Here is a 25380-nt window from a genome sequence, read left to right as displayed (position 1 = left end):
GGTCGGTGGTTGTGTGTGGGCCCCCCCCCCCCCCCCGCCCCCAGCCAGGAAGCAGCAGCAGGAACTTGTTAAAAGCGCAAACTCCCAGGCCTACACCTAACCTGCTGCACTGGAAATTTGGGAGGCAGCCCCCGTAAGTGTGTGGTCTCAGGCCCAGGGGACTCAGAGCCCGCCCCAGGCCAGGCCCCATGCACACCACACACCCCGGCTCACGTGCTTATAATTAGAGATAACACCCCCTTCATGGTATTTTAATACAAACATAAGAGAAACGCTCAGCACTTCCAAAACAATAAACAGGCTTGGTTTCTTCTTTCTACAGCTCTCCCCTCCCATCACTGGGGGGCGGGGTAGGCAGCTGTGTAGGAGGGTCCATGAGAGGCCAAGTACTGAGCAGGAACCAACAGAACACTTTGGAAGTGGGGGCGCTGGACAGACGGGGTGTGCAGGACACTCGGCTCCAGGAGGCCTGGGCAGGGCGCAGGGACGGAAGAGATGAGAAGCATGGGTGTGGCCACACGCAGGGGCTGCAACAGCTGACGGGGTCCTTTGCTTCCAGGAGGCGCCCGGAGGTGCGGACTTTGGATGCACTTTAGAAGTGGCTGGGGGGGTCAGTTGGCGGGTGGGTGCCGCTCCAGGTGGGTGTGGGCAGCTTGTTTTGGGCGTTGCACGTGTCAGAGAGAAGGAGCCACACCTGCCACACGTGAGCCATGGGCCGTTGCTCTGGACTGGGGTGCCCCACAGCAAAGGGGGTGACAAAGGTCACTGACACTCCCCTTCCAGACACCAACGCCCGGTCAGGCTCTCGCAACTGCCTCCTCCTGGCGGCTGGCAGTTGAAGGATGAAATGTGACCAGAAAGTGGGGTTTGGGGATGGGCCCTGCTTCCCCGCTGGCTAAGCCCCTCCCGGGTGCGGCCAGTCAGCAGCACATGTCCTGGGGTCTCGGGCTGCAGGGGCCAGATGCTCTGGGTGCATACAGCTGGGAAGGGGTCAAGGGCCCAAGCCCAGCCCGACCATCAGTCCAAGATGGTCTTGAAGTCTGTGGCCAGGGCTGGGTCGGCCGCTGTCTGCAGGGTGGCCAGTGTCGCCCGTGGGAGCCGGAGGCACAGCTGTGACTGGGCTGCGGGGAGATGACCGAGATCACCCTTCCTCCGGGGAGAAACCCGAGCACACACATCATGCCGGCCTCCAGGTCCCAGAGGCGGCAGGTGGGGCAGCTACGCGCTGAACACCTACTGTACGCAGGCCAGGCTCCAGGTGCTGGGAACCTCAGCAAGGGGCAGGTACCCGCGAGGCCAGGGAGCAGGCAGGGCCCTGGTGTGGACATCGGAGCACGGGGGAGGGGGAGGGGATGTGCAGGGAAGTGAGGCGCTGAGGACCCCACGTTGCTGTTGGGGGGTAGTCAGGGCAGAACTCCAGCACAGGCCAGGGTGCCAGGAAGGGCACGCAGGCCAGCGGGACGGAGGAGACAGAGGGACCCAGGGCGGAGGCGGAGCAACAGGGTGGGGTGCACGCGGCTCACCTGGGGGCTCCTGCACCCACCCGCCCGGGACTGAGACGCACGGGCCGCCACTCAGGACGAGGACGTGGCCGCACCTGCACAAAGGGGCACCTCGGGGCTGGGCCCGTGTGCCTCGCTTACCTTCCCGGAGTGGCCCCAGGAGACACTTGTAGGTGACCTTGTGACGAGACAACTTCAGCAGGAAAGCGTGCAGGCAGAGCCACCTCGCGGCTTCAGAAGGAAATGGGCCGGTGCAGCCCTTGGCCCCCAGCAACACCCCTGGGGACACGGGAGAGGCTGAGGGCCCAGCGCTCCTTTCAGGAGACCATGTGCTCCAGACACCAGGGGCCCAGCCAGGCTGAGCGGGGGACAACCGGGTGACTGAATTTCAGGGACCCCCAACATAAGCACTGTAGAATTCTGACAACTGAAATGTGTTTTCAACCTCTGCAGAGAAACTTCCACGAAATAGCAAGTCTGTTAACCTCAGGGCCTTGGAGACACAGCGCGGCCTGACCCGTGCACGAGGCCGTGGGGAGGGCTGGGCCCTGAGGCAGGGGCGGCGAGCTGCTGGCCGGAGTGTCCCTCCCTGAGACCAGCAGGGGCGGCTCCAGGGGGCTCACGGCCTGGCCTGTTTGTGCAAGCGTCCCCAGCACCAGGGAGAGGTCCCACTGCCCGTTCACAAATGTCCCATCATGTTCCAGTCATGCAGGACGCCTGCCCACCCAGCAGGCAGGGGACATGAGGTCAGTGCCAGAAGTGCCAAGAGCCGCGACTGCATCTCCAGCCTCCGCGACACCAGGGCCCAGTGCTCACGGAACACACGACAGTTCCATGTTGGAAGCGTGAGGTCAGCATGCCACGTTCGCCAGCACCGCAGTGACCCCAACACCTGCCAGCCCAGCCATGGGTCACCTGCACGCACCTGCGTTCTTGGCTTTCAGAAGGGCATAGCAGTGGGACGCCATGTCCGAGATGACACGGAGAAAAAACGAGGGGTTCTTCCAAACTCGCTGATTGAATGGGAGCTGGAGCACACACGCGTGGAACCTGGGGGTCAAGTTTATCAGGAAAGCCTCCTGGACGCAACATGCATGCACGCGTGTCTATGTGTAGGCATGCACACACCACATGTCCACATTCTGTGTGTGCACATGGGCACAGGGCACATAACAAGCCTCCGCCAGGGTCCCGTGCTCCTGCTCTCACCAACTGCCCGGGCCTTTCTGGAAGAACGTACACACATCCACCCAGCCAGCAGTCTGACCTCGCACTCACGGTCACCCTCGTGAGGCGGGAGGTGTCATCCCCACTTACAGCAGAGGGGAGACAGGCCTGGAAACACACACGTTAGTGACAGAGCCGGGGCCTGGTCCCGGGTCGGGGCTGCACCGCCGGCCTGGGAGGAGCTCACGTTCCGCAGGTGGAGTACCTTCTCCCCAGAGACGGACAGAGCTCGGTGTGGGTGGGCGTTCCACCTCCCAACAGCCCCAGCCCTGAGCCCATACTCGGCCAAGACCAGAGCTGAGCCTGTGGGCCCGAGGCAGACAGTGCCTGGCGTGTTTTGCTCCCCGGGCCAGGCACATGGCCCGGCCTTGCCTGCTGCAACCCCAGCCGCCGTGACCATCATGCTCCAGCTTCACGTTCCCTCCTGCAGTAGAGGGCACGGGGCCCTCAGACCTCCCGGGACCCTAACCGTCTGAATCTGGAAGCAGCTGACATTTACACCAGTGGGTGGGGACACTTGTCCTGAACCCAGGTGTCTTCAACATTCCCTGGCAGGCAGGTGTCCAGGGCCAGGGCCCCACCGAGCAAGGGGACCCACTGGTGGGGACACAGGGCCAGGCTGGGCTGAACACGAGCACAGCTGTCAGCGGGCGAGGTGACGTGGCCTCCAGGGACTTGGAGCTGAGGCCCCGAGAACCAAGGTGTGTCACAGCCACCTCGTCCTTAGCCGCAAGTGGCCTGCCTGGCAGCCTGCGCAGGAGTACTGGTCCAGGGAGGACGATACAGGTCAAGGCAGATATGTGACATGGAAAGCAGGAGGCGCTGAGCGCTGGGCCCTGGCCTAAGCCCGCGGACTCTTTGCCTTTGGGACACCAGTGGGACAACAGAAGGGCACGCATGGCCCGTGTGGCGGAAGCACAGGGCATGGGCCCCTGGGGCTGAAAGGCGTTTCCTGGTGTGACATGCAACAGGTGTGACCTCCGAGAGCAGCACCCAGCCCGAGACATGACCGTGTGTGACATGGGCACCCGGTAACATAGACTCAGAGGCTCCCTGTCACCTGGGCGACGGCCGCGGACCCTTGTCCGCCCACCACTCAGCCACCGCCCGACTTGGACTCTGGGCACAACACTTTCCCAGGACAGATGGGCAGGTGGCCCCTCCCTGAGCTGCCCAGGGCCAGGTGACTGGGGTCCTGTCCGTCTTCCCGACAGCACAGCCTGCGGTGGAACTGTCCTCCCCCGACACAGGCACAACCAGTGAAGCCAAAGGTTGTGACACAGGCACAACCAGTGAAGCCCAGTTCTCGCTCAGCAGGCGGCCGCAGAACCCTGGCACAGGGAATGTTCCAGAAGCACAGCCGGGCCTCAGCATGGGGCAGCGGATGGGGCAGGAGTGCTGGCTGGGCCCGCGTCCCACCACCCCTTCTGAGGGCACAGGAGGGATTGGGGCCGGACGGCCGTCTGGTCTCCGGGTTCCCTCAGGCGTGTACCTCCCACCCCCGCATGCAGCTGCCGTCCTCTGCAGCCCTTCTCCTGCAACCCCTCCCCCTGCAGGACGGCCCAGGACACAGGGACGAGGGGATGCCCGGGCCACGCTGGTCTTCCTGGTGACTGGGGACACACCAGCACAGCCGACATGTACGTGCACGAGGAGCAGCTTTGTCACCACCCGCGAGCTGGGGTGTGGGCTATAGGGATGGTCCCCACAGCACGACAAGAAGCCCACCTGTAGGCCTGCAGCAGGAACACCTTGTGAACGTTTGTGCAAACCGTCTGAAGGCTATTCACCTAGAGACACAGGAAAGCGAATGCTGGAAACGTCTGCAGGTTCCCAGCAATCCCCAGCTTTGCTTTACCCTCTCAAATGGAATGAGGCCCAGAGATGAGCAGCCACTGTCCCTCCAGTGAGGTCCCCTGTGCAGCCCCTCACTGCCTCGGGTGTAGTCGGGACTCTGCTGGGGCCACCGGAGGGAAGGGAGGCAGGAAGGGAAGAGCAGGCGCGTCCAGCTCAGCCAGGCCGACGTCCTGGGGCCCTGAGGCTCTGGAGCCAGCACCCACCGAGGTCCCGACCCCCACACCCTGTGAGGAGAGCCCCAGGGCGAAGGCGGGTCCTGAGGGGCACGAGGGCAGAGGGCCCTGGATAGACACACATGCACTTGCACACAATACACAAGAGCTATGAACCATGCAGGCCCCACAGGTGGGCTGAGCCTCTGGGCGTCCGAGCTCTGTCCTGCAGGCCGCTGGCCACGTGCTCACCTGCAGGTCCAGGAACAGACTGTGACACTTCAGCCCCAAGACCCTGAAGAGCTTGCGACGCATGCTGCGTCCGGCCTTGAAGCCCCGGCTGAAGGTGAGGCTGGTTCTGATGGAGGTTCGCGCGTAACTGCAACACAACAGGGTCCCGTGACGCACACGTGTCCACCTCACGCCTCCCCCTGAGCCCCTGCTGTCTACATGCTCTGATCACACCTCACACGCATGTCCGTCCACGCAACCTGCAGGCTTCTCCCTGCAGAGGATGCCCTCAGACATGCTGTCAGCACGACCCAGCAAATTCTCACGGAGCCTCTGGGGACAGGAGCAGGGCAGACCCAGGGCACCCACACACAACAGCTGGGATTTCCAACATGAGGAAAGGCGACCCCCGCCTCCGCACTTTGGAGTCTGTGCTTTTCATTCACGAAGCAGCCGTGCCTGCTGAGTCCGTCCACATCTGTGCTGAGCCTGAGACGGGGCTACGAGCTCTTAGGTTCACAGAAAACAGCCAGCTAGGGCTGAACTGTGTCCCCCAAATTCTCCCCATGTGACTGTCTGGGGACAGGGCCTTCAAGAAGGTAACTGAGGTTACATGAGGCCATTAGGTTGGGGCCCTGATCCAATGTGACTGGTGTCCTTCTCAGAAGAGACTCCCCAGAGATGCTTGGAAGGCAGAGGGACGGCCGTGCAAGGACACAGGAGGGAACAGCCATCTACAGGCCAAGGGGAGGCCTCACAAGAACCAGCCCTGCCCACACCTGGGTCTCGGACTCCAGCCTCCAGGACGGGGAGAGAACGGACGCCTATGGTTTAAGCTGTCCTGTCTCTGGTAGTTTTTATGGCAGCCCGAACTAAGACAGGCACCCATGGAGCCATTGTCCTGCTCCCTGACAGATCAGAGGCGGCCATGAACCCACGACGTCCAGTGAGGCCGCGGACGAGAGCCGAGGAGTGTGCCTGTGTAGTAAAGACACCCGTGTCCAGCAGAACCTGAAACCTCTGGGTTGACCTGCGCTGCCTCCCCATGGGCTGGGCCCTGAGCCCGCACACAGCTTCCTTCTCCCCAAATGCCCCCAACAGCTGCTCACCTGGCGAGTCCACCAAGCCTGGCCTTTCGGGGCTGCAGCCGCCTGCACACGGAAGGAAGCAGGAGCAGGCTGGACGGGCCGTGTCCCGCGGGCGCTTACCTGGAGTAGTCACAGAGCACCTCCAGCGTGCGTGTGTCCAGCAGCAGGCCACACCAGGGGAACAGGCAGTGGGCCGGCAGCTGCAGGGGGCCCTCGCCGCCCGGGGTGCCGTCCTCCACGGGGAAGTTTACCACCGTCTTCCGCAGGTTTGCCATGCAGCCGTACTCGGGCACACCCCTGACCAGGGTCCTGAAGCACAGGCCCACGTCAGCGCCGGGGGGATACACAGATGACCGGGCAACGCTTAGAGACCAGGGTGGCTGCCAGGGGAGGGCAGCATGGAACCCCCAGGGAGAGGCGGAATCCCCAGGCCGGGTGGACGCTATGACTCTGTCCCACAGGTGGGACAGCTGAGCAGTGAGCTCAGGCACCAGGCTGAGAACCGGGACAGGCAGGGGGGCCCAAGGATGACATCCTGTCTGCAACGGCCAGGTGTGTCCACTTGGCAAGGCCACGGTCCCCAGGCTTGCGGGGTGTTGTGCAGAGGAGGTCGGCTTTAAAAGCTGCCTTCCATAGCAGGCTGGGCGCAGTCGTCGGTGGAAGGGCGCGGACACCGGAACCCGGTGTCCCGAGCTTGGAGACAGCCTCTCCGGGGACCGTGGCCTCAGCTCCTATCCGGCTGCTGCCCCGCGGATTGCAGACTTGCCTCTCCAGCCCCTACTGTCACATGGCTGACTCCTTGCGGTAACTCTTTATCTGTCCCCAATGGTCCACTCTGAGCCACCTGCCCGCCCAACACCTTCTCAGGAGTGGTGCCCCCAGACGTCCCAGATGGGGCCACACTCTGCGCTGTCCCCTCTGGCAATCAGCGGCCACGTGACCACTGATGTCTATGAACGCAGCTGCTGCCCGAGGACCTGGGAGGCATTTAACTTTGGTGAACTGACATTTGCACAGTGTCCTGTACGAGGGCCACTGTGTGCCAGCAGGAAGACCGTGTACCCTGTGAGCCCCAAGGACCCCCAGGGGACGTGGGCTCCCAGGACGCTATCTCAATGGGTTCTCCAAAGACAGCCCAGAGACCAAAGCGAATTGTCCCTCGGGTGCCACACTTCCGAGACTTAGGTTTTATAACCTCCTTCCTTGGAAAACCAACTTTAAAACAAGCCCGACTCCTGGGGTCCCAGGGGGACCGGCGCCCCAAGGGCCACACTGAGGCAAGGACCCCTGCTGGTCTGCTCTCACCGTGGACAACACGGACGTTACCACCAGGACCCCACACAGACACCATGCTTCGTCACATCCTGTCCTCCCCGCGACCCCCGTGACCCGTGACCGCCACAGAGAAAAGTGATGGTGGAGGCACACACGGCGCACTCCTGGGCTTCCCTTTGTGGTCACAGCCTCCTGGGGGTGTCACCGCCCCTCCACTGGCACCGGTCACTCGCTCCCTCTGGGGCGCCGTGTGCTGACCGCTCCACGGAGCTCGGCTGCCCCCCGGGGGCCGGAGGCGGGACTGCGCCCGTTCTCTGCACAGCACGACTGCACGTGCCCTCACAGAGCACCGACCGAGGTGGCAGCTATCACGTGGGTAACGTCAGTTGTGCCAGTTGTGTCAGTTGTGGCCACAGAGGAGCCCGCAGACACACGCGCATGGCCCTTACCTGAGAAAGACCTTCGCATGTGCCAGGTGAGGGGTGACCAGCAAGAAGTCATCCACCAGACGCAGGAGCAGCCTAGTGAGGAGACACAGGGAGGGGCGCTCATGCTGAGGTCACGCCTGCTCGGCCAGCGACGACCTCCGTCTCTGTGGGATCCGCAGTGGCCGGGGACGGAGGGCGGGGGGCCGGCGCTCAGGCCGGGGCAGCCACACGCCCCAGGGTGCGGGGCCACTCCGTCCACGCTCAGGGGCCGCCCGTGAAGATGGGCCAGAGTGTGGGAGGGGGAGGCAGCGGTCGCAGCACCACGGCGGGGACCCCTACCCGTCCTGCTGGATCCCGGGGAACACCTTGCTCTCCATATCCCCGTAGCACAGGCTGCACAGCAGGGAGGACAGGACGGAGCCCTGGGGGACACCCTGACCCTGGACGTAGGACCTGGGGGCAAGACAAGGGTGGAAGGGGGGGCACGCTCACATCACACACGCCACACGCCCACGAAGCCCCGCCACGCCGCCGTCCACACGGCACAGCCCCTTCCTGCGGGGGTGGCAGCAGGTGGCCCTGACTCACTTGCCCCCAATCCTGATGACATGGCTGTGCACCAGTTGCTGGAAGAAATCCAAAAGGCTGCTGCCAGCCTCGTTCAGGGAGCAGCTCTGCAACAGCAGGAGGGGTGTGGGGGGCGGCAGGGGGGCGGCCGTGGGGGGTGGGGTGCCTGGGAGGGGTGCGGGCGGGGGGGGGGCTGTGGGTGAGCAGGGGTGAGGAGGGGAGCTGCGTGGGGGCTACCGCAAGGGGTGTGTGTGGGGGCCAGGCACGTCTGGGTCTTCTGTAGCTCTGGCTGGGCTCCCAGGCCCAGACAGCTGCACCCCACACTGACTCTGTGGCACGTGGGGGCCCCTGGTGGCCAAAGGAAAGGGGTCTGGAGGTCTCGGAGCTTCACTTCGTGGACCAGCCTGACCCTAAAACTGGTTCTGTGAACAGCCATGGACGCAGGACCCGTCTCTGCTCATGCGCGAGAGAAACGGGTTTCACACCTGCTGGGTCCATCTCGGGGCCCACAAGGTGAACAGCAACGTGTCCTCCTAAAGGACGTTTTTTTTGGCCTTAAGATCAAAATCACGGGAGAAGACGTCTCTCAGAAACCTCAGTGAAAAGGCTAGACAGCAGCACAGAATTTGACGAGAAGGCAGAGAGAAATACGGCTGAAGGCAGAAGCAAGTCCCTCCAGCCTTGGGGGGTGGCCCCACCATGTCCACCCCCTCCCAGGTGGTGAGCCGTGCGCCCGTCCACACTGACCTGCTCGATGACCACAGCGTCCCTCAGCGAGCTCGTGTCCTGCAGGTGCTGTACGAACTGTCTCATGTAAGGCTGGAGGTCCGTGAGGGTGGACACCTGCTGATGAGAGGACAGGGCGTGGGGCAGGCGGACGCCTCCCTCCCTGTGCCCCGGGCTGTGCAGTCACACCACTGAAGGCAGAGCCAGGGAGGCCCTGCTGTGCAGTGTATGTTTGGGGAAGGGACAACAGAGGTGCAGGGAACAGGAGAGTGTGACAAAGCCACAGGGGACGGCACCTGCTGTCACTTCCCCAATGACTGCTACGCCTGATAAAAGGCAGGTGAAAACTGCTTGGGGCTGGAGAGGCAGGACACAGCTGGACGTGCGGTCCAGCCCTGGGGCGCGTCCCACATTCAGCCTGACTTCTCCCTGAGGCCTATCCAGCCCGCTGTGGGAGCAGTGAGCAGAAATGGGGTCTACGACTGAAGACAGGGTTCAGGGCCACCACAGCAGCTGGGGTTAAGGGATGGGTCCTGGGGGGATGGGGCTGCAGAGAAAGGGCCCAAACTGAGTGATTCCTCCTCCAATTCTTGTCAGTGCTCAGCTACCTGGAGCAAGGGGCTGAGGGGAGCCCGGCCCGTGAGGGCACACCTGCCCTCAGGCGAGACGGCAGAGGGCCACGGCCAGGGAAGGGAAAGTGACGGGGACCAGCTCCTGTGCAGTCTAAAGACAACTGTCCTCGGATCAAGGTCACCCACCACTCTAAGTGTCAGAAGAACACTGTTCCCTCTGGAAGCCAACATTATGCAAAACCTATGCTTTAAATGTTTTTATTTAAAAGCCAGGCAACTCATGAGAAAAATAGCAAGCCATGCTGAAGAACAGGCCTGCGTGACCAAACCTCAAGTAAACAGCAAAAGCGTGACAGGAACCCACGGTGGCCGAGACGGCTACTGAATTACCGGATTTAAAAATCAATAAAGATGGCAGAACCAATAAAATAATGGAGACGGAGAGTTTTACCAGAGATCTGGAATCCACGAAAAAACGTACACAGGATTTCTAGAACTGAAAAACAGAATAGTTGGACTTGAGAATTCAGTAAGTGGGTTTAGCGAAGGATTAGAGACAGAAAAAGAGAAGATTAGTGAACTGGAAAGCAGGCTCACTTGAAATCCAGATGTAAGGAGAATCAGAGCAGGTTAAAAATACCACAAAGAAATTAATTCAGAAAGGACCCAGACCTGAATGCGAAAGCCAAAGCCATCAACTTTCTAAAAGGAAACAGAAGAACCGTGTCATGACTTGGGGGCACGTGTTTTACACAGAACAGTGTGAGCCATAAATTATGGAAAAGTCGACTTCTTTAAAATTAAAAACTGTTCATCAAGACTCCACTTGCGACTGAAAAGGTGAGACAAAGCAAGAAGACGTTTGCAAGACGCACATGTGACGGATGACATGAGCCCAGAAAACACGTGGGAGGCAACTTGGAAAGGCATTTGCGAGAGAAACGTCTGTGTGAAAGGCGCTCGACTCGAGGATCTTCACATGTGCCCTTCCCAAGAATCCCCCGCCTCCCCCACGGCAGTGCGCTGCGGGCTGGGTGCCTCACACTCACCACGACTGCTCGGGGACCCCCACACGCTGGCTGGGCCTCGGCACAGCCTGAACCCCCAGCGTCCCCTCCCAGCATCACTGAGGCCCCTGGCCACTGGGAGGAGGGGCGGCCACCGGCCAGGTGTGCTCCTGGGGGAGCGGCCACGGGGACGCCCCTGAAACACACGCCCGGCTCTGTGGCCACCCGTGTCCCTCCTCTGCCCAAACCCGTGTGCAGTCCCACGGGCCCTGTGAAGGGAGAGCAGGCAGGAGCGGCCTGAACAGAAGCCTGAATGTGACGTGCACACGAGCGTGCGCACGGTGAGTACGAGGCACCGCGAGCACAGAAGTGCGGCTCCGCGGCCGTGGGGAAGGGCCTGGCTGCAGGGACAGACGCCGTCATGGACACACCCCGTGGGCCTTACGTGTCTTTTGAAGGACTTGCGGATGTGCCCGCAGGCCGACCTCTGCACCACGGCATAGTGGCGCATGCAGTAGGTGTGCTCTGGGGGCCCGATCACGTTGGCCACGAGCCGCAGCAGCCTGTCCTGAGGGAGGGTGTCGTACGCCCCCGTCACATCCACCTACATGAACGGAGGTGCTGTTTACAGGCAGCTCACGTACTCACCTCGGCCCCCCATGTCCTACCTGCCCTTAGCAAACCCTGGGGTGACTAGGCCACGGCAGGACCGGCCGGGCCCATAGCCCACATGCCTGCCCTGCTGTGGGGCTCTCGCTGAGACGCATGCATGTCCCCCAGACTGTGACACCCCAGGGCGGGCCTGGGCCTGTCTCTCTACACCCCATGTCTTCTAGGCTGCGACACCGTGTCACCTGGAGCCACCTCGTGATCAGCAGGCCCCCTGGTGTGTGACCCGCTTCCAGAGCACCTGGGCTTTGTGAGCTGAGCAGGTGGCAGTGTCACCCTCCCCCACAAAGAGTAGCCCCATGGAGTCAGGGTTCAGAGTCACAGAGGCCACACCAGCCAGGATAGTTCACAGCTTCTGCCCTGGGGAGCCAGGTGCCCCAACGGAGACGGCCCCTCCCTGCCCCCAGGGACGTCACCCAGGTAGACACGGGGCCTGAAGAAGGCGACTGTGCCCAACACCCCAGCCAGGCCCCCGACGTCCCGGTGAGAGGAGCTGGCTCCCTGGGTGGGGGTGGGGGGTGGAGGGACCGGAGCCCACCTTGACGAAGTACAGCTGGGGAGCAGGGTCCTGAGTCCGCGCGTGCAGTGCGAAGGCACGCCAGGCCCGGTAGATGTCGTCCAGGCCCATCACAGAGGCGCCCAGGAGCCCGGGCCGCCGCGCCCGCTCGTAGTTCAGCATGCCGAACAACGTCTTCATCTGCGAGGTGGCATGCTGCACCTGGAGGGCCAGCCCAGGACGGCGCGGCGTCAGGACATGCTCCCAGCCCCAGGGACCTGCGGTCCGACTGCCCACCCCTGCCCTCCGCCTCTGTGCCTCCCACCACCCAGCTCCCCTCAGACACCAGAAGGGCCCGATGGCTGACCTACCCACGTCCACCCCAGAACTTAGGGTCCCCCCAGGGACCCATCATGGAATCCCACGAAACCGTTACTAAAACTGCAACTACCTACACGCAGGACCCATTTCTCCCACCTGGCCCTCACCCCCACCAGACGGGGGGTTATCTTTACTCATAGACCACACCAGGTCCCTAATCCACAGCCTCACTTCCTTGTTTGGGGGCACCAATAATGAGAAAATCACCCCCAAACGCTAGAGAGACACTCAGAAAGGGTCAGACACAGACATGCTCTAGGAGGGAGGGGTGCTGACCACGGGGTGAGGTCCTACGGGGTCTGGCAATCCAGTGGCTGAATGGCCTGGCTTTTTCTGCCCCCGGATTCCGGAGAGCACACCCCCACCCCACCCTGCGCCACAGCAGGACCCCAGGCACCATGTGGGTCCCTCGAGACACCAGTCCATGTCCGTGGGTTCCTGGAGCCTGCTTTGCAGCTTCTAGGGCTGGCCCTCCTGCGAGCACAGCCTGTTCACGGTGCACCCACCACAGCCCGCCCCGCGTGGCCTCCAGGCTGCACACCAAGCCTGGGGTTCCAACGCACTGTTTAAATAATGAACCAGAGGCGGTGACCTTCTTGTCCCTGCGCAAGGTCCCGGCCCCCACGACGTAGCGCATGTTCACGATGGGCCGCAGGCCGCTGGGCTTGGGGAGAAAGCGGAGCCTGGACTGCAACAGAGCCGGGCCAGCTGCCCGGAGTCGCTGGACCTCCTTGTCCGACACTTCTTGAAGCCGTACCCTATCGATGTGCTGTCTGGAACAGAGCATTGTGTGGGACGGGGCTCAGGGCCACGCAGCAACCCAGGCGGGTCACCTGTGAGGGTGGCAGGGTCAGGGCTGCACTGACATGCAGCCCCGATGCCACTGGGCTGCCCTCCCCGGGGGCCCAGGACACAGGTTCCCTCTGCTACAGAGCCCTGCATAGTGCAGGCTGGGACCGGATGGGACCCCTGGGCGAAAGGCCCCACGTCCTGACACGTGGAGTGAGCAGGGAACTACTAGGTGCAGCCGAGAGGAGCAGAACCATTTCCCCGGGACCCCAGCTCCCTGCCGGCCTTTCCTGAGGCCACCCACAGGAAGGGGTGGGGCTGAGGACGCTCCTGGGCCGAGGTGGCAGCAACAAAGGCAGGTCAGAGTGCCGCCCATCGTGGGACATGATCGTCCACCGGGGAGGGTGATGGTCCCCACAGCCCCACAGTGAGTCTGAACAGCAGCTTTGGATCACACGCCATGAATTAGGTTATTAGAGTGCACTGGATATCAACTCAGACCCACAAAAAAGGCCTCCAATCCTGTCCCGCACACAGGAGGACACCGGCCCCAGCACCCCGGGCTCAGGTTTGACCCAAGTGTGCAGGGGGTCCTGCCCTGGCCACTTCAGGGTGTCCCCAAGCTGAGGACACAGGGCGCCTCAGCCAGGCCGGCCCGACAGGAGGCCAACAGTGTTGGTCATCACGTCTCTACCCAGACAGGGTCCCACCCAGCTTACATCCACCAGTCTTTCATGACAACCCAAAACAGCCGCTGGGCAGCCCAGACAAATCCACTCGGAAGCAAGTCAAGATTCTGGAAGCTTCTGCCTCAGGGTTCTGCTTCACAGCAGACGCCTCTGTCCCCACTTTCTGCAGTAAGTGGTCAAGTGGGCGGGTTTCATCGTCTTGTGACACAAGCCTCACTTATTCTGCACAAATTAAAATAGAATCTGACCATTGGACCACGGGCAGGGCCAGACCAGTGGTTCGGTGGCACCACTGTCCCCGCTCTCGAGACCCTAGAGGTCACCTAGCTTAAACCCCTGGTGCTGCAGGTAAGGACAGGGGGGCTCCAGGAGTGGGGCCAGGGTAGGCCGTGGGCAAAGATAGCCGCATGGTGGGGCGCTGGGCCCTGCAGCTGGGGTGGGAGGCAGGGAGAATTTAAGGCAGAAAGAATCCAGTGGCGCCAGGTTCTACCGGCCACACCTGATGCCAATGCTTTGCAGCTGGGTCCAGATGCTCTTCCGGAAGAAGAAGAGCCGGTTCTTCTGAAACGTGGTCTCCGTGACGTAAAAGAATGACCTCAACAGCTCGACAACGTACGTGCCCATCAGCCAGCACAGGAACTTGGCCAGCAGCGCCTCCCTCCGACGGTGCTCGGCGGCCGGGACACGGCGACCCCCTGGGAGCAGAGGGGCAGCGCTCAGCTCAGGCACGTCCAGCCGGCTGCCGCAGGCGCCTGGCATGCGTATGTCGGGACCAGACCGGCTACTGGCGCCCACGTGCAGCATCTCCATGACACGCAGGGAGGATGGGTTGTGACGTATCAGCTGACTGTTCAAGTTGAGAACGTCTTGGGTAGCTGGAAAATATCTTGTTCAGTTTCATTGTTTTTCACTTTTTTATCATGGCCACTAGAACATTTTAAATACACATGTGCCCCTTCTTATACTTCTAGACAGCAATGGCGTGGCGTGTCACCATCTGCCCTGGTTGACACGTAGGACCGAGGGCACAGACATGCTGCACGCCGGGACACACGCTGGGTGCTGTTCTCTAGGATTTCTGGTCCACAAACGCCTGGGGTTCTCCAGGCTCAACAACCCGGTGAGTGGAGGCGGTGACACAGCAGCTAGGGGACACCACATGCTGTGGGCCAAGACTGCTGTCCTCCTTGGAGGTCCTCTGCATTTTATTCTTGCACTTGGAAACACCGTGTCACAAGGTCCACGGGTGTCATGAGGCTGCCACAGCAGACAGAAGCAGGGAAAGAAGAAAGGGGACCCAGGGGCAGGTCTGGGACAGAAGACAATGGGGTAAAGCTAAGTAAACTATGACCATCGGAAGCACACTGGTATTTAATAGGGACGTAAGCAGGTCAGTGGGGAACAGCACACAGGTTGGAAAGGCGACCAGGTTAAAGTATGCGAAGGGCTTTACGTTATCCAGGAGAAGGGAGCCACTCAGGAAAGAGAGTGGAGAATATAAATTCGAACTGCTGGGAGGCAAAAACCAGAGGAATGCATAGTAGGAGCTGCACACAATCAGTCAGGAAACAAGGAATAAGGACGTGGCAGAGGCAGGCACACTAGACAGACAGACAGAAGAGAAGCGCTCAGACACGTCTCTAATCACAGAGCAATGCAAACAAGTCCGTCTTGAGGAAAGTGGCAAAGACTGACACTCGACTGAAAATAAAACGTCAGCTATATGGATAGGAAAAGGTTAAAGATAAAAGTTAAAGGACAAAAAATGGTACAAGATGTAAACATAACCGAAAGAAAGGCAATGCAGCCATCCTACGAGCATCAAACAGGCTTTAAGGTGGAAAGAATTACGACACATTCGTCAGGAAGCTACAACTTCTAAACCCTGTGTGCATCTCATAAACCATGTGAACACTGTCAGAACGGGGGAGCTGGACGGACGCGGAGCGCAGAGCGCGACGCCCAGCACTCAGCAGCCGGCACCACAAGCCTGATGTGGTGACACAGCCCCCGCCCCGGGCCCCCAGGACATGAACGCTGGTGAAGACTCTCCACGCAGGAGATGACAGAGCACGTCTGCATGTTTCAGATGACCACACTACTGAGATGGAAATCAGTAACAAAAAGGTAGATTAAAACATCTGTGCATTTGGAAAATGAAAGTCATATGTCCAAGTACCTCACTGATTAAAGAAATGATAGAAGAAACTACAAACACTAAAACGCAGTCCATATCAAACTGTGAGCCACACATCAGAGCACGGGTGTCGCTGAGCAGGACGGAGGGCAACGCACTGCCAGAGGTCCACCTGAGAGGCCAGAGGCCAGAACAGACAAAGGACACAACCATCAGAGAAACGGCCGGAATTCGAAACAAAGCCCCACTAAAAGCCCCACCTGGACTCCACTCTGCAGGTCCAGGTGGCCTGAGCAGGAGGGACACTGTGGGGGATGAGAGGCAGAGCACAGCCTGAGCCAGCGCAGTGCGTGCCCAGGTTCAGGGACAGGGGTCGCCACTGGCCCAAGGACAGCCGGGGGAGGCAGCTCCTGACTTCCCATCAGGAATCCGTCTTGCCAAGTGTCTGTGACACTTGCCAGCAGATGTGGTCGGCCCGACAGTCTGGAGTCCAGGATTGGGGACCAGGGAGCCCGCGGGGGGTTGATGGCAGCTTGGTAGGCAGGACAATAGTCAAGGACGGCTAGACAGAAGCAAAGGAGCCCGGATGCTGTGGACGAGTGCCTGGCGGGGCAGACGGCTCGCACAGAGGAAGGGGCACCCCAGCAGGACAGGGTGGCGGAGGTGACCACGGACAGCCGTGATCGAAACAGGTACCCGAGGCTAAGGCTGTCACATGCATCATTTATTCAGCCAGGGGGCGACTGGCATGGCCTAAGCCACGGAAGCAGCGGATGTCTCGGGTACAACAAGTGACCGAGGGCACCAAAGGGCCAGCGCCTGGGTCCCCGCCGCATGGGCTAACACTGCCTGAAACCGGGGAACACAACTGCAGCCTGAGATGCAGGATAAAGCGAGTTGCATAACTGCTGACTCGACTGAGGCTCACACATTCGAGGGTCACCTGTGCTGTCACTTAGCAGTACCATCCTGTACACACACACACACACAACGTTGAGGGAGAGCTCTCACGTTGGGTTTTATCCCTCACAATTAAAACAAAAACACCAAGTTGCTGAAGGTCACTTTGCTGTCCCCCTCACCTGGCCATGGGGTCTCTTGGGAGCCTGAAAGGGGGTGCCGCCCTCCCTCCCTCCCCTCCCCCCACTGCTGCCAGAGGACACTGCAATGGGGGTCTTTTGGGATCGGGATGGGCATTTTAGCGTCCCGACCCCAGGAGCCTAGACGTGCAGCAACGCCCGGCTGTAATAAAGGGCTCTGAACCATCTTTTTTCTAAAAGCGTCTCAGGAGTTGAGGGAGGTCAAATGGCAGAACGTGGGTCTGTCCTTGCCACTGCTCCAGTCAGGGGAGCTGGGAGGGTGGCTGGTCCTTCCACACCTGGCGCTGGTGCGCAGACGAGGACGCCGCCGAGGGGGCTGAGTGGTGGCTGGACTGGAGGAACCTCATCATCAAGCCCAGAAAAATCAAACAGGTGGGAGTGGGGAGCACCAAAGGCCAACTTCACAGAAAGCACCCTGCAGGCCCCCATGGTGGCAGCCCACTCCCTGACACGGGATGGCACCTGGCTGCTCCCTCTGCTCCCTGGTGACCCTCTCCTTCCTAAAGATGGCTGGGTCCTTGTGCAGGGCGGTCTTTTCACTTGTCTGTCCACCCTGCCCTGGCACAGCAGAGGCTTGATTCAACTTAAATTCGGATCTGTAGGTGGGCTGACCCAATGCTGTCCCAAAGCCAGGAGCTTTATCTCCCACCCCCACAAAAGTGGGTTTCGCCCCAACCTCCGTGGCTATCAGCGGGGAACCACTTCGTGGTGATAAACCTTGAAGTCAGAGGTTATGGGTGATGTTCAGGCACGCTCACGAGAGCTTGCCCACGTCCATGCTGCACTCCCCAAGTCCATCGGCTCACTGCCCACCCCCAGCGCCCAGACCCTGCCCGAGTCCATGAAAGTAGGTTGATGCAAACGGGGTGGGAGAGCGGCTCTGAGGCACAGACTGGGAGGGAGCCACCCAACGGGCCCTGCTGCGGGGCTGTGGGGCTGTGGGGCTGTGGGGCCTGGGGCTGCAGCGCCAGCCACCACCTCCTCACCTGGTTTCTGGCACAGCCAGGCGCAGTCCTGCACTTTCATCTTCCAGGTCAGCTCCTGCAGCGACAGCTTGGCATGCTTCCCCAGGGAGACGAACTTCTTCACGTTCTTCAAGAAGCGGCGCTCATTGTGCCTGGAGCCCCAGAGGCCTGCGGGCACCAGGCGGCCAAGACAGGCCCGCAGGAGCCCGTACACGTGCCAGGGGCTGCTGTGCTGGCGGAGCAGCTGGACCAGGCGCCGCGGGCCCGCGTCCTCCTCCCGGGCGCAGCCGCCCGCTGCACTGCGCCCCTGGTCGCCGGACCCCGCCGGGGTGTCCCGCAGCGGGCAGTGTGTCCTGAGGAGCCTGCCGTAGGGGCACCGCGCGTGGTTGGCAAGCAGCTCCCGGAACAGGGGCCTCATCTGCCAGTAGCGCGCGGGCAGGCGGCGCGTCCTGCGGGGAGCCCCCGGCCGCAGGGGCCCGGGGTCCAGAAAGATGGTCTCCACAAGCCTCCGGGCCCCCGCCAGGCTGGGCCGCAGGGAGCTGAGCAGGAAGGTCGGGCGCAGGCGTTCTCCACCCGCGGAGCAGTAGAGGAAATGCTTGGTATCAGCGAACGCGCGGGGACCGAGCGCTTCCTGGGGACGCGACCGCCCAGACGCGGGGCAGCTGGCTTGTCGCTGGCCTCGGAGCAGTGGGAAGGGCCGACCGGCCCTGCGCGGCTCGCCCGCCGCGGACGCGGCTCCCACGGCGACTCTGGTAGGTGTCACGGCGCTGGGCTCTCGGTCACGCGGCCCACGCGCGCTGCGCAGGCGGGCCCGGGACGCCGGCCCGGCAGGTCCCCGGTCTGGTTTCGGCTGCGGGACGGGGCCCGGGCCGCGCCGGGGCCTCTTGGCCCGAGGCGGACTTCCCGCCACGCTGGCCGCGCGCCGCCTGGCGCCGGGGGCTTGCAGGCGCCGAGGTCTCCCGGCCTCCCTGCCGCCGCCGTCGCAGGCCCGGCGTGGCGCCGCGAGGCCCGCGTGTCGCGCGGCGAACAGGTCGTAGAGCGGCGGCCCGCACACCTGGTAGGCGCAGCTCGGGGCCACCAGCACGTAGAGCGCGCAGCGCGCCAGCAGGTGCGTGAGCACGTCGTCGCCCACGCGGCGCAGCAGCAGCCCCCACGCGCCGCTGCCGCGCAGCGTGTCGGTCACTGTGTTGGGCACGTAGCTCTGCACGTTGGTCGTGAAGGCCACGGGCGGGCCGCCGCGCAGCCCGTCCAGCAGCGCGAAGCCGAAGGCCAGCACGTTCCTCGCGCCGCGCTCGCAGAGCCTCTGCACGACCCTGGCCACCAGCTCCTTCAGGGAGGACACCTGGGGGGGGGTCCCAAGTCACTGGGGACGGGAGTGTCCGGGTCCGGCGCGCAGCCGCGTCCGGCCTCGTTCCGCACGGCCCCACCCGCACACCCGGCAGCCCACCTGGCGGAAGTCCGGGGCGGCTGGAGGCGGCTGCGCGTCCCAGGGCACGCACACGAGGCACTGGGCCACCAGCGAGCGGAAGGCGGCCGGGTCCCCGCGCTGCACGAGACGCCGGCCCTCGGGCCCCAGGCGCCTCGCGAACGTGGCCAGCGGCAGCACCTCGCGGTAGCGGCTCCGCAGCAGGGCGCGCACGGCGCGGCACCGGGGCGCTCGCGGCATCGCGGGAGGCGGCGGGGCTCCCACGTGCGGGGACCACAGGCGCCAGAGCCGCGCGGCAGCAGGGGTCCCGGCGGAGGGCGGTGCACGTGGAGGAAGGGGCGGGGCCGGGGAGGAAGGGGCGGGGTCCGCGGGGAGGCGGGGCCGGGAGGAAGGGGCGGGGCCGCGGGCCCCAGGTGTTCCGCGCTTACCTTCCCTCCGCGCCCGGGCGGCGGGTCCCAGGGCTTGGTGCCGGATTTCCACAGGGACACGGCGTGCCCTCACCGCGCAGCTGCCCCGCGCAGCCTCCCGTCCGTGTGCTGAGACCCCTCCCAGGGCGCTGGGCTCGCAGCGAGGGCGGCACAGCGGAGAGGCTCTGGGGGTACCCACGGAGGGGACCATAACCGGGGTGGGGGGCCCTGGGGGCCCTGATGCACTCTGCGCCCCGGGGAAAGGGTCCTTCTGGTTGGTCACTTTCTCACGTGGGCCGTGACCCTGGCACAGAGAGTTGCGTTGGGGTCCAGCAGAGGGGTTTGAAAGAAGCAGGACAGTGTACAAAGCAGAGAATGGACGCCAGCACGCTGGCCAGATGGGCCTGCGGAGATGGAGGGCGCGGGCGCATCCTCGTTGGACTCCTGGAGCCCCGGGAGCTTGTCCGGTGCTGGCAGCAGGAAATGCGCAGTGGTCGCCCGCAGGGCAGCAGTCCTCTGGGGACGAGGTCTGCTGGACCCAGGGCTGTAGTTTTTCTTTGGCTTTTTAGATTTCTTTTGTCCCGACCATAAACAAAAAACTCCACATCAATTTCCTGTTCGTCAGGACCTGGTCAATCTGCCAACTGCAGGGGAGAAAGTGGAGCCACAGGTGCCCTGCCTGGCACCATCTGCAGGCTCCTCACACTTGTGCTCCCCTCATGCCCTCCATGCCATGGGGTGGAAGGTGAGAGTGGACACGTCGGGCCCTGCCTACAGCCTGGCAGCCCCAGAAAGAACCAGGAGCCCCTGGCTACCCACCACGCAGCAGAGACCCTCCCCAGGCCCAGGGGGACAGTTGTGATTGCGGCTGGTCATGTGAACAAGACAGTTCAGAGGAGTCACCCTAATGAGATTCCACCCAAATGCAGATGCTGTGGTATGTTCCACTTTGAATTGCTGAGAGGGGAAACTTCCAGGTCTGGGGAGGCTCCTGGAGGAGACATCTGAGTTTGGCAAACACTGCATGGCTGAATAAATGTTAACCTTTCACAGTGGTGAGAAACGTGGTCAGGAAATTGCTTCTATTCATGGCTGTAGCATTTAAAGAGGCCTCCACTTTCCCTCCCTTGACAGACAGATGATGATTCAGGTTCATGGAGCTCTGTGGGGTCTGCCCGCCTGGGTATCCTGGGGATGATGGGCTCTGCTGTTCCAGAAGCCCACAGAGTGAGAGCACTTCCTCACTTCTGCTGCTAGAGGATTTGGGGCTGCTTCAGGATATTTGTTCTTTTTGAAGTTGCTCTGGTTCACCCGGAGAAAACAGCCCAAAAACATAATCAAAAAAAGAATAGAATAAACTGAGACAGAAACTGACAGGCGTGTGGTTAGTACCAGGTGTATGTGAGAAAAGCCCCTAGTTTGATGGAACTCGCTCCCATCCAGAGTGCCCTTCCGTGTTGCAGGGTCTGCGGGTTTGTCTCTGAGAAGGAGGGACGGCCTTAAGTCCTTGCATCACATGACGTGAAAAAAGCTGCATTATTGTTTAAGATCAAATACAACCACCTGGCGAAGTCTTCCGCCAGGCAGTGTACGGGCTTCACACACCCTGAAGTTTCTAAACAGCAGATTCTGTGCCAGGAGCCAAAGCACGGTGGGGGCCTGTGTGTGGGGACAGGTTGCAGTGAGGTGCTCTGGTACTGTGTATGTCCACCTCGTGGCACGTGTCCTGCCCAGTGCGTGCCCCACCCACAGGGCTGGAGTCTCAGATCTGCAGCCGGATGAGGCCTGAAGACGCCCGATGGCAGAATCGGGGCTCAGAGGATCCGGATGGCAGCCAATGAGCACAGTGCCAGGTCTCTGAGCGGTGACCACAAGCAGTGTAAACACCAGACCTGGTCATCAGCACCCTTTGCCTGCAGAAGGGCAGTGCCACGTGACCCCAGACCCAGTGAGGGCGTGAGGACCAGACGCTGGGAGAGCCTCCCTCAGGGCCTTCTCCTCCAAACTCTTGTCACATCTCGTCCCGACCCTGACCTGCTGCCTCCCTCTCACGGGGACCACAGGCTGATCCAGGGCACCTCCCCACCTCAGAGCCCTCCATATTCTGCCATCCACAAAGTCCCTTGTGCTGGGGGGGGGTCACGCTGGTAGGCTACAGGACCAGGATGTGGTATCTGGGGAGCGTTATGTAGCCCGGGACACCCAGCGTGGCAGAGAGGACGGGCTCTGCCTCCTGTCCTCTCCGGCACCCATGCTTGCTCTCCCATGACTCAGGCAACAGTAAAGCAGAGCCAGGACGCTGGCCCTGGTCCAGTGTGGGGCTGGTTTGCTGTCATTTGATCACCTCTGCAGACTTGTGTGTCCTTGCCTGCATTTGGCGATGTCACTAGTTCTTACTGTAGCCCCTCTGATAGGGGTGAAAACCAGATGAATTGTCACATGGTCCTGAGGTGTGACAACCTGGGGCCTGGTGTGGGGGCCCAGGAGGGGCCCAGATGGCACTCCAGGCACAAGGCAGGCTCCAGCTCAAAGAATGTTGGCGATGTAGAAAGACAATGTCCTTGGAACTAGACTTGGAGTGAAGAGGGGACTGTGGTAGGCAGGTTTAGAAAGTGTTTTCTGGAGAGGCAAAGTGGTGGAGGAACCAGGGGACCTGCTGGGAGGGGAACAGAGCAGAGGACAGCAGTGTGGCCACACAACCAGGGTCCTGGGTCGGGGTGGGGGCTGCACTACAGCACCTCTGCACCCCTCGGCCCTGTCTCCCAGGTTCCCTGAATCCAAGAACCGATTGTGCCAGCTGCTGTTGTTACCCCGACCTGGGGCTCACAGTAACCCCCATCTCATCTTCAGTCGGGGGTCTGGGCAGGTCTCTGTGAGCACAATAAAACAGTAATAAAACAGTGGTTGCTGTGCCTGTGTTCTCGTGATTTGTCACGCAGAAGAGGTTACTGGAACATTTAATTCTTAGTGGTAAAGGTAAATAACATGACTAATGGTCTTCCTTTACAGAGTGCTTTACAATTCACACATCAGTTCGGGCACATCAGCTCATATCACTGTGCAGCCTTTGGAAGCAGGTGGACAAGTGTCAGCATCCTTTCTTATAGGTTCAGAGGTGCAGACTTCCTGAAAATCCCTGTGATTTGGGGCAGAGCCGGAACACAACCCAGGGTCTCCATGCCCACAGCCAGTGTATCCTCAGTGCAGCCGGCTAGCTTCAGGGATATGGCCCAGTTAGGACAGGGTGGGACTTCAAGGGACATGGCCCCTCGGGTTCACGAGGGTCCATGGGAGCTCGGACGCCTTAGCTGTGCCCAGCTTGGCAGCTCCCCGGAAAACTGTCCTTAGCCAGAGGAGACCTTTGATCTCCTGGCCTTGTCCTCCTCGCCGTGTTAATCCTTCCTGACCCACTTCCATCTCCTTGTGTACTTTCTCTTGCACCTTAAACCCCCTTAAGAAAACCAATAAGAAGTGCTCAGGGTTCAGAACCGCTGACTGCTGGTATTAACTCCTGCACCTTGGCAAACAGTTTCCGCTGTACATCTTCGGGTTTCTGCACTCTTGAAAGGCATTTGATGGAATTTAAGAAAGCAGTAAGATAAAATTAGCCTTTGGGATGCTGGAAGGCGGAATTTACTTACAGATTTAAGCCCTTAAATAGCTCCCTTTGTGGACTCCATGTCCAGGCCCAGCCACGTGCTGGTTCCTGGCAAGCCAAGCACAGGACCCGGTGCCTCTGACCAGCCCTCTCCTTGGTCTCAGAGAAATGCAGGACTCGGCAAATCAGCGACCCGCGGTGATCTGCGTCTGCAAGAGTGAGGGCAAGATGAGGACAGAGGGACGAGGTCATGACCACAAAACCAGGGTTTCCAGGTTTTTCTTGAGAAGTGGTCTCGTAAAAGGAGGAACTGAACTCTGACTTCCGCACACATACACTCAGTCACTGCTCAAGACTGAAGCCACAGCACTGGGAAATGTCCTTGGTTTCTCTTTCAGGCACGTGCCATATTTAGCCACCGTCATCTCTTCCATTATCGCAACAGACTTCTAAGTCCTTCCATTCCTGCTAGCTATTCTCCAGGGAGCATCTAGAAGGATCTTTGAAAAGCACAGATAAGAGCGTGTCATTCCTGCTAATACCCGCTAAGGCCTCTCACTGATCCCAGAATAAAGTGCAGACGTGTGACTCGCTTTCAGAGACGCGCGGGCCTGATCTCTCCCGCCTCCACCTTGCACGCATTTTAAGCCAGGACCTTTGAGAAGGCTACAGTCGTTCTATGTCCACGCAGCCCCAGGCAGATACAACATGAGTGACTGTTCTGAAGGAATCACCCACATTTTAGGTCATGGGGCTCCTACAGATTAAGTTTAACCTACGAACACACACTCAGGAAGCTCAAAACACACAAGAAAGCAAAGTACCACAAATGAGAGTGGGCAGAAACCGACAAAAGAGAGAGCAGATATCCAAATTTTGCAGCTGTCAAAAGAGATTCATAGTAGACAGCAAATTTGTTTTATAAATTTAAAAACACAAGCAGGCGTGGGGGGCGAGGTGTAAGGTACAAATAAAGAGCTTGACTGTTAAAGTTGCCAGGGAGATTTAAAGAGTCAAACAGTGTCTAGAGTTGTATGTGTGTGTCAGTGAATACAAATGCAGGAAGACAAACTAAGCACCAAAGCAGAGAAAAGCAGCAATATGGGAAATGACCTATCTGAAACAAGTAGAGACAAGGAGATTGAAACATGAGGCGGCTAAGAGATAAGAACACAATCGCAGAAAGAGAGAATCGGAAAAGTGTGGAGGAGGCACCGTTTGAGAGAAAATGGCTGAAATTTTTCTACTGTTGATGGAAGACATGAATACACCATTAAAATAAATACATTACACACTCAAAGAATAGTAGAAGGAATGACGCAGATGTCAAAAGAACAGCTTAAATTCAGACAGGAGAAGACAGATCACCTGCCACAGTGACGGTGACTCTAGAAAAACACCTGTAGGCAACCATCTGTCTGCGAGTGGTCCCCGGAAAAATATCTCTCAAGAACGAGGGTGAAATAATGACATTTATCTGAATAAATCTTAAAGGGTTTACCAGGAGCTGAATTTCTAAAGGACGGACTTCCTGAAGGAAAGTCTGTGGTCCAAGAGCAAAAGGTGAGTAAGGAAACAGATGGACATATATAAAATAAAAGGAAGATTTGATTTTGGTGAGGCTCAGAAAAAGAAAGAAAGCTGAAATACTGGCAACTGGTGTGTTTAACCAGTTGTTACTGTAATTTACTGTAATTATTGATAAGGGTGGGGTTAAATCTATTATACTGCTATTGGTTTTCTCCAGAGGGTGCCAAAAAAATGTATACACATTTAAGAAGAACAACCATATTAAAATTGTAATACTCGACGCAGAGGAACTAGGTCGTGAGAAAAGGAGGAACCACCATTTCCTCTGTTTTCAATCTCTGCGCCTTTTGCAGGCCTCCCAACAGCGCTCTGGTGGGACAGAGCACCCGGAGGTTCACAGCCTCTGTGGTCCGTAGAAGCCACTATGAGGAGGGCTCAGGGAAGAATTTGCCATTTTCAGTGGAAAACAAGTGGCAGTTGCTAGTTATGGTGACTCTGTACTTTGGATCTGGATTTGCTGCACCTTTCTTTATAGTAAGACACCAGCTGCTTAGAAAATAA

The 25380-nt window shown here is 60.2% G+C and overlaps 2 protein-coding genes across 2 annotated transcripts; one reads left to right on the top strand and one right to left on the bottom strand.

Moving 5' to 3' along the window:
- Nucleotides 1–324: 324 nt before the first annotated feature.
- Nucleotides 325–19587, bottom strand: TERT (telomerase reverse transcriptase). Its single transcript, XM_081053380.1, has 16 exons — nucleotides 19306–19587; nucleotides 17880–19200; nucleotides 14156–14351; nucleotides 12771–12951; nucleotides 11840–12019; nucleotides 11078–11236; nucleotides 9075–9170; nucleotides 8349–8434; nucleotides 8100–8213; nucleotides 7782–7853; nucleotides 6178–6366; nucleotides 4991–5117; nucleotides 4458–4519; nucleotides 2428–2552; nucleotides 1644–1781; nucleotides 325–1121 (listed from the first exon to the last, which is right to left on the bottom strand). Exons 1-16 carry the CDS (start codon nucleotides 19522–19524, stop codon nucleotides 1018–1020), a joined length of 3369 nt encoding a protein of 1122 aa, XP_080909506.1. The 5' UTR covers nucleotides 19525–19587; the 3' UTR covers nucleotides 325–1017.
- Nucleotides 19588–20066: 479 nt separating this feature from the next.
- Nucleotides 20067–25380, top strand: LOC308499784 (cytochrome c oxidase subunit 7C, mitochondrial-like; the record flags this gene model as incomplete). Its single annotated transcript, XM_081053616.1, has 2 exons — nucleotides 20067–20218; nucleotides 25173–25380. 2 exons carry the CDS (start codon nucleotides 20067–20069, stop codon nucleotides 25378–25380), a joined length of 360 nt encoding a protein of 119 aa, XP_080909742.1.

This window comes from Rhinolophus hipposideros (assembly GCF_964194185.1).
Source record: "Rhinolophus hipposideros genome assembly, chromosome: 7".
Classification (NCBI taxonomy): Eukaryota; Metazoa; Chordata; class Mammalia; order Chiroptera; family Rhinolophidae; genus Rhinolophus; species Rhinolophus hipposideros.
The sequence above is the reverse complement of the archived record's forward strand: the minus strand, read 5'-3'. Positions and strand labels throughout refer to the sequence as shown.

Coding starts and splice junctions, on each gene's coding strand:
- TERT (XM_081053380.1), bottom strand. CDS start 19,524: ATGCCGCGAGCGCCCCGGTGCCGCGCCGTGCGCGCCCTGCTGCGGAGC. Junction 8,214..8,348: donor GTCATCAGGATTGGGGGCAA/GTGAGTCAGGGC, acceptor TCTTGCCCCCAG/GTCCTACGTCCAGGGTCAGG. Junction 1,122..1,643: donor CCTGGGGCCACTCCGGGAAG/GTAAGCGAGGCA, acceptor ATCTCCCCGCAG/CCCAGTCACAGCTGTGCCTC.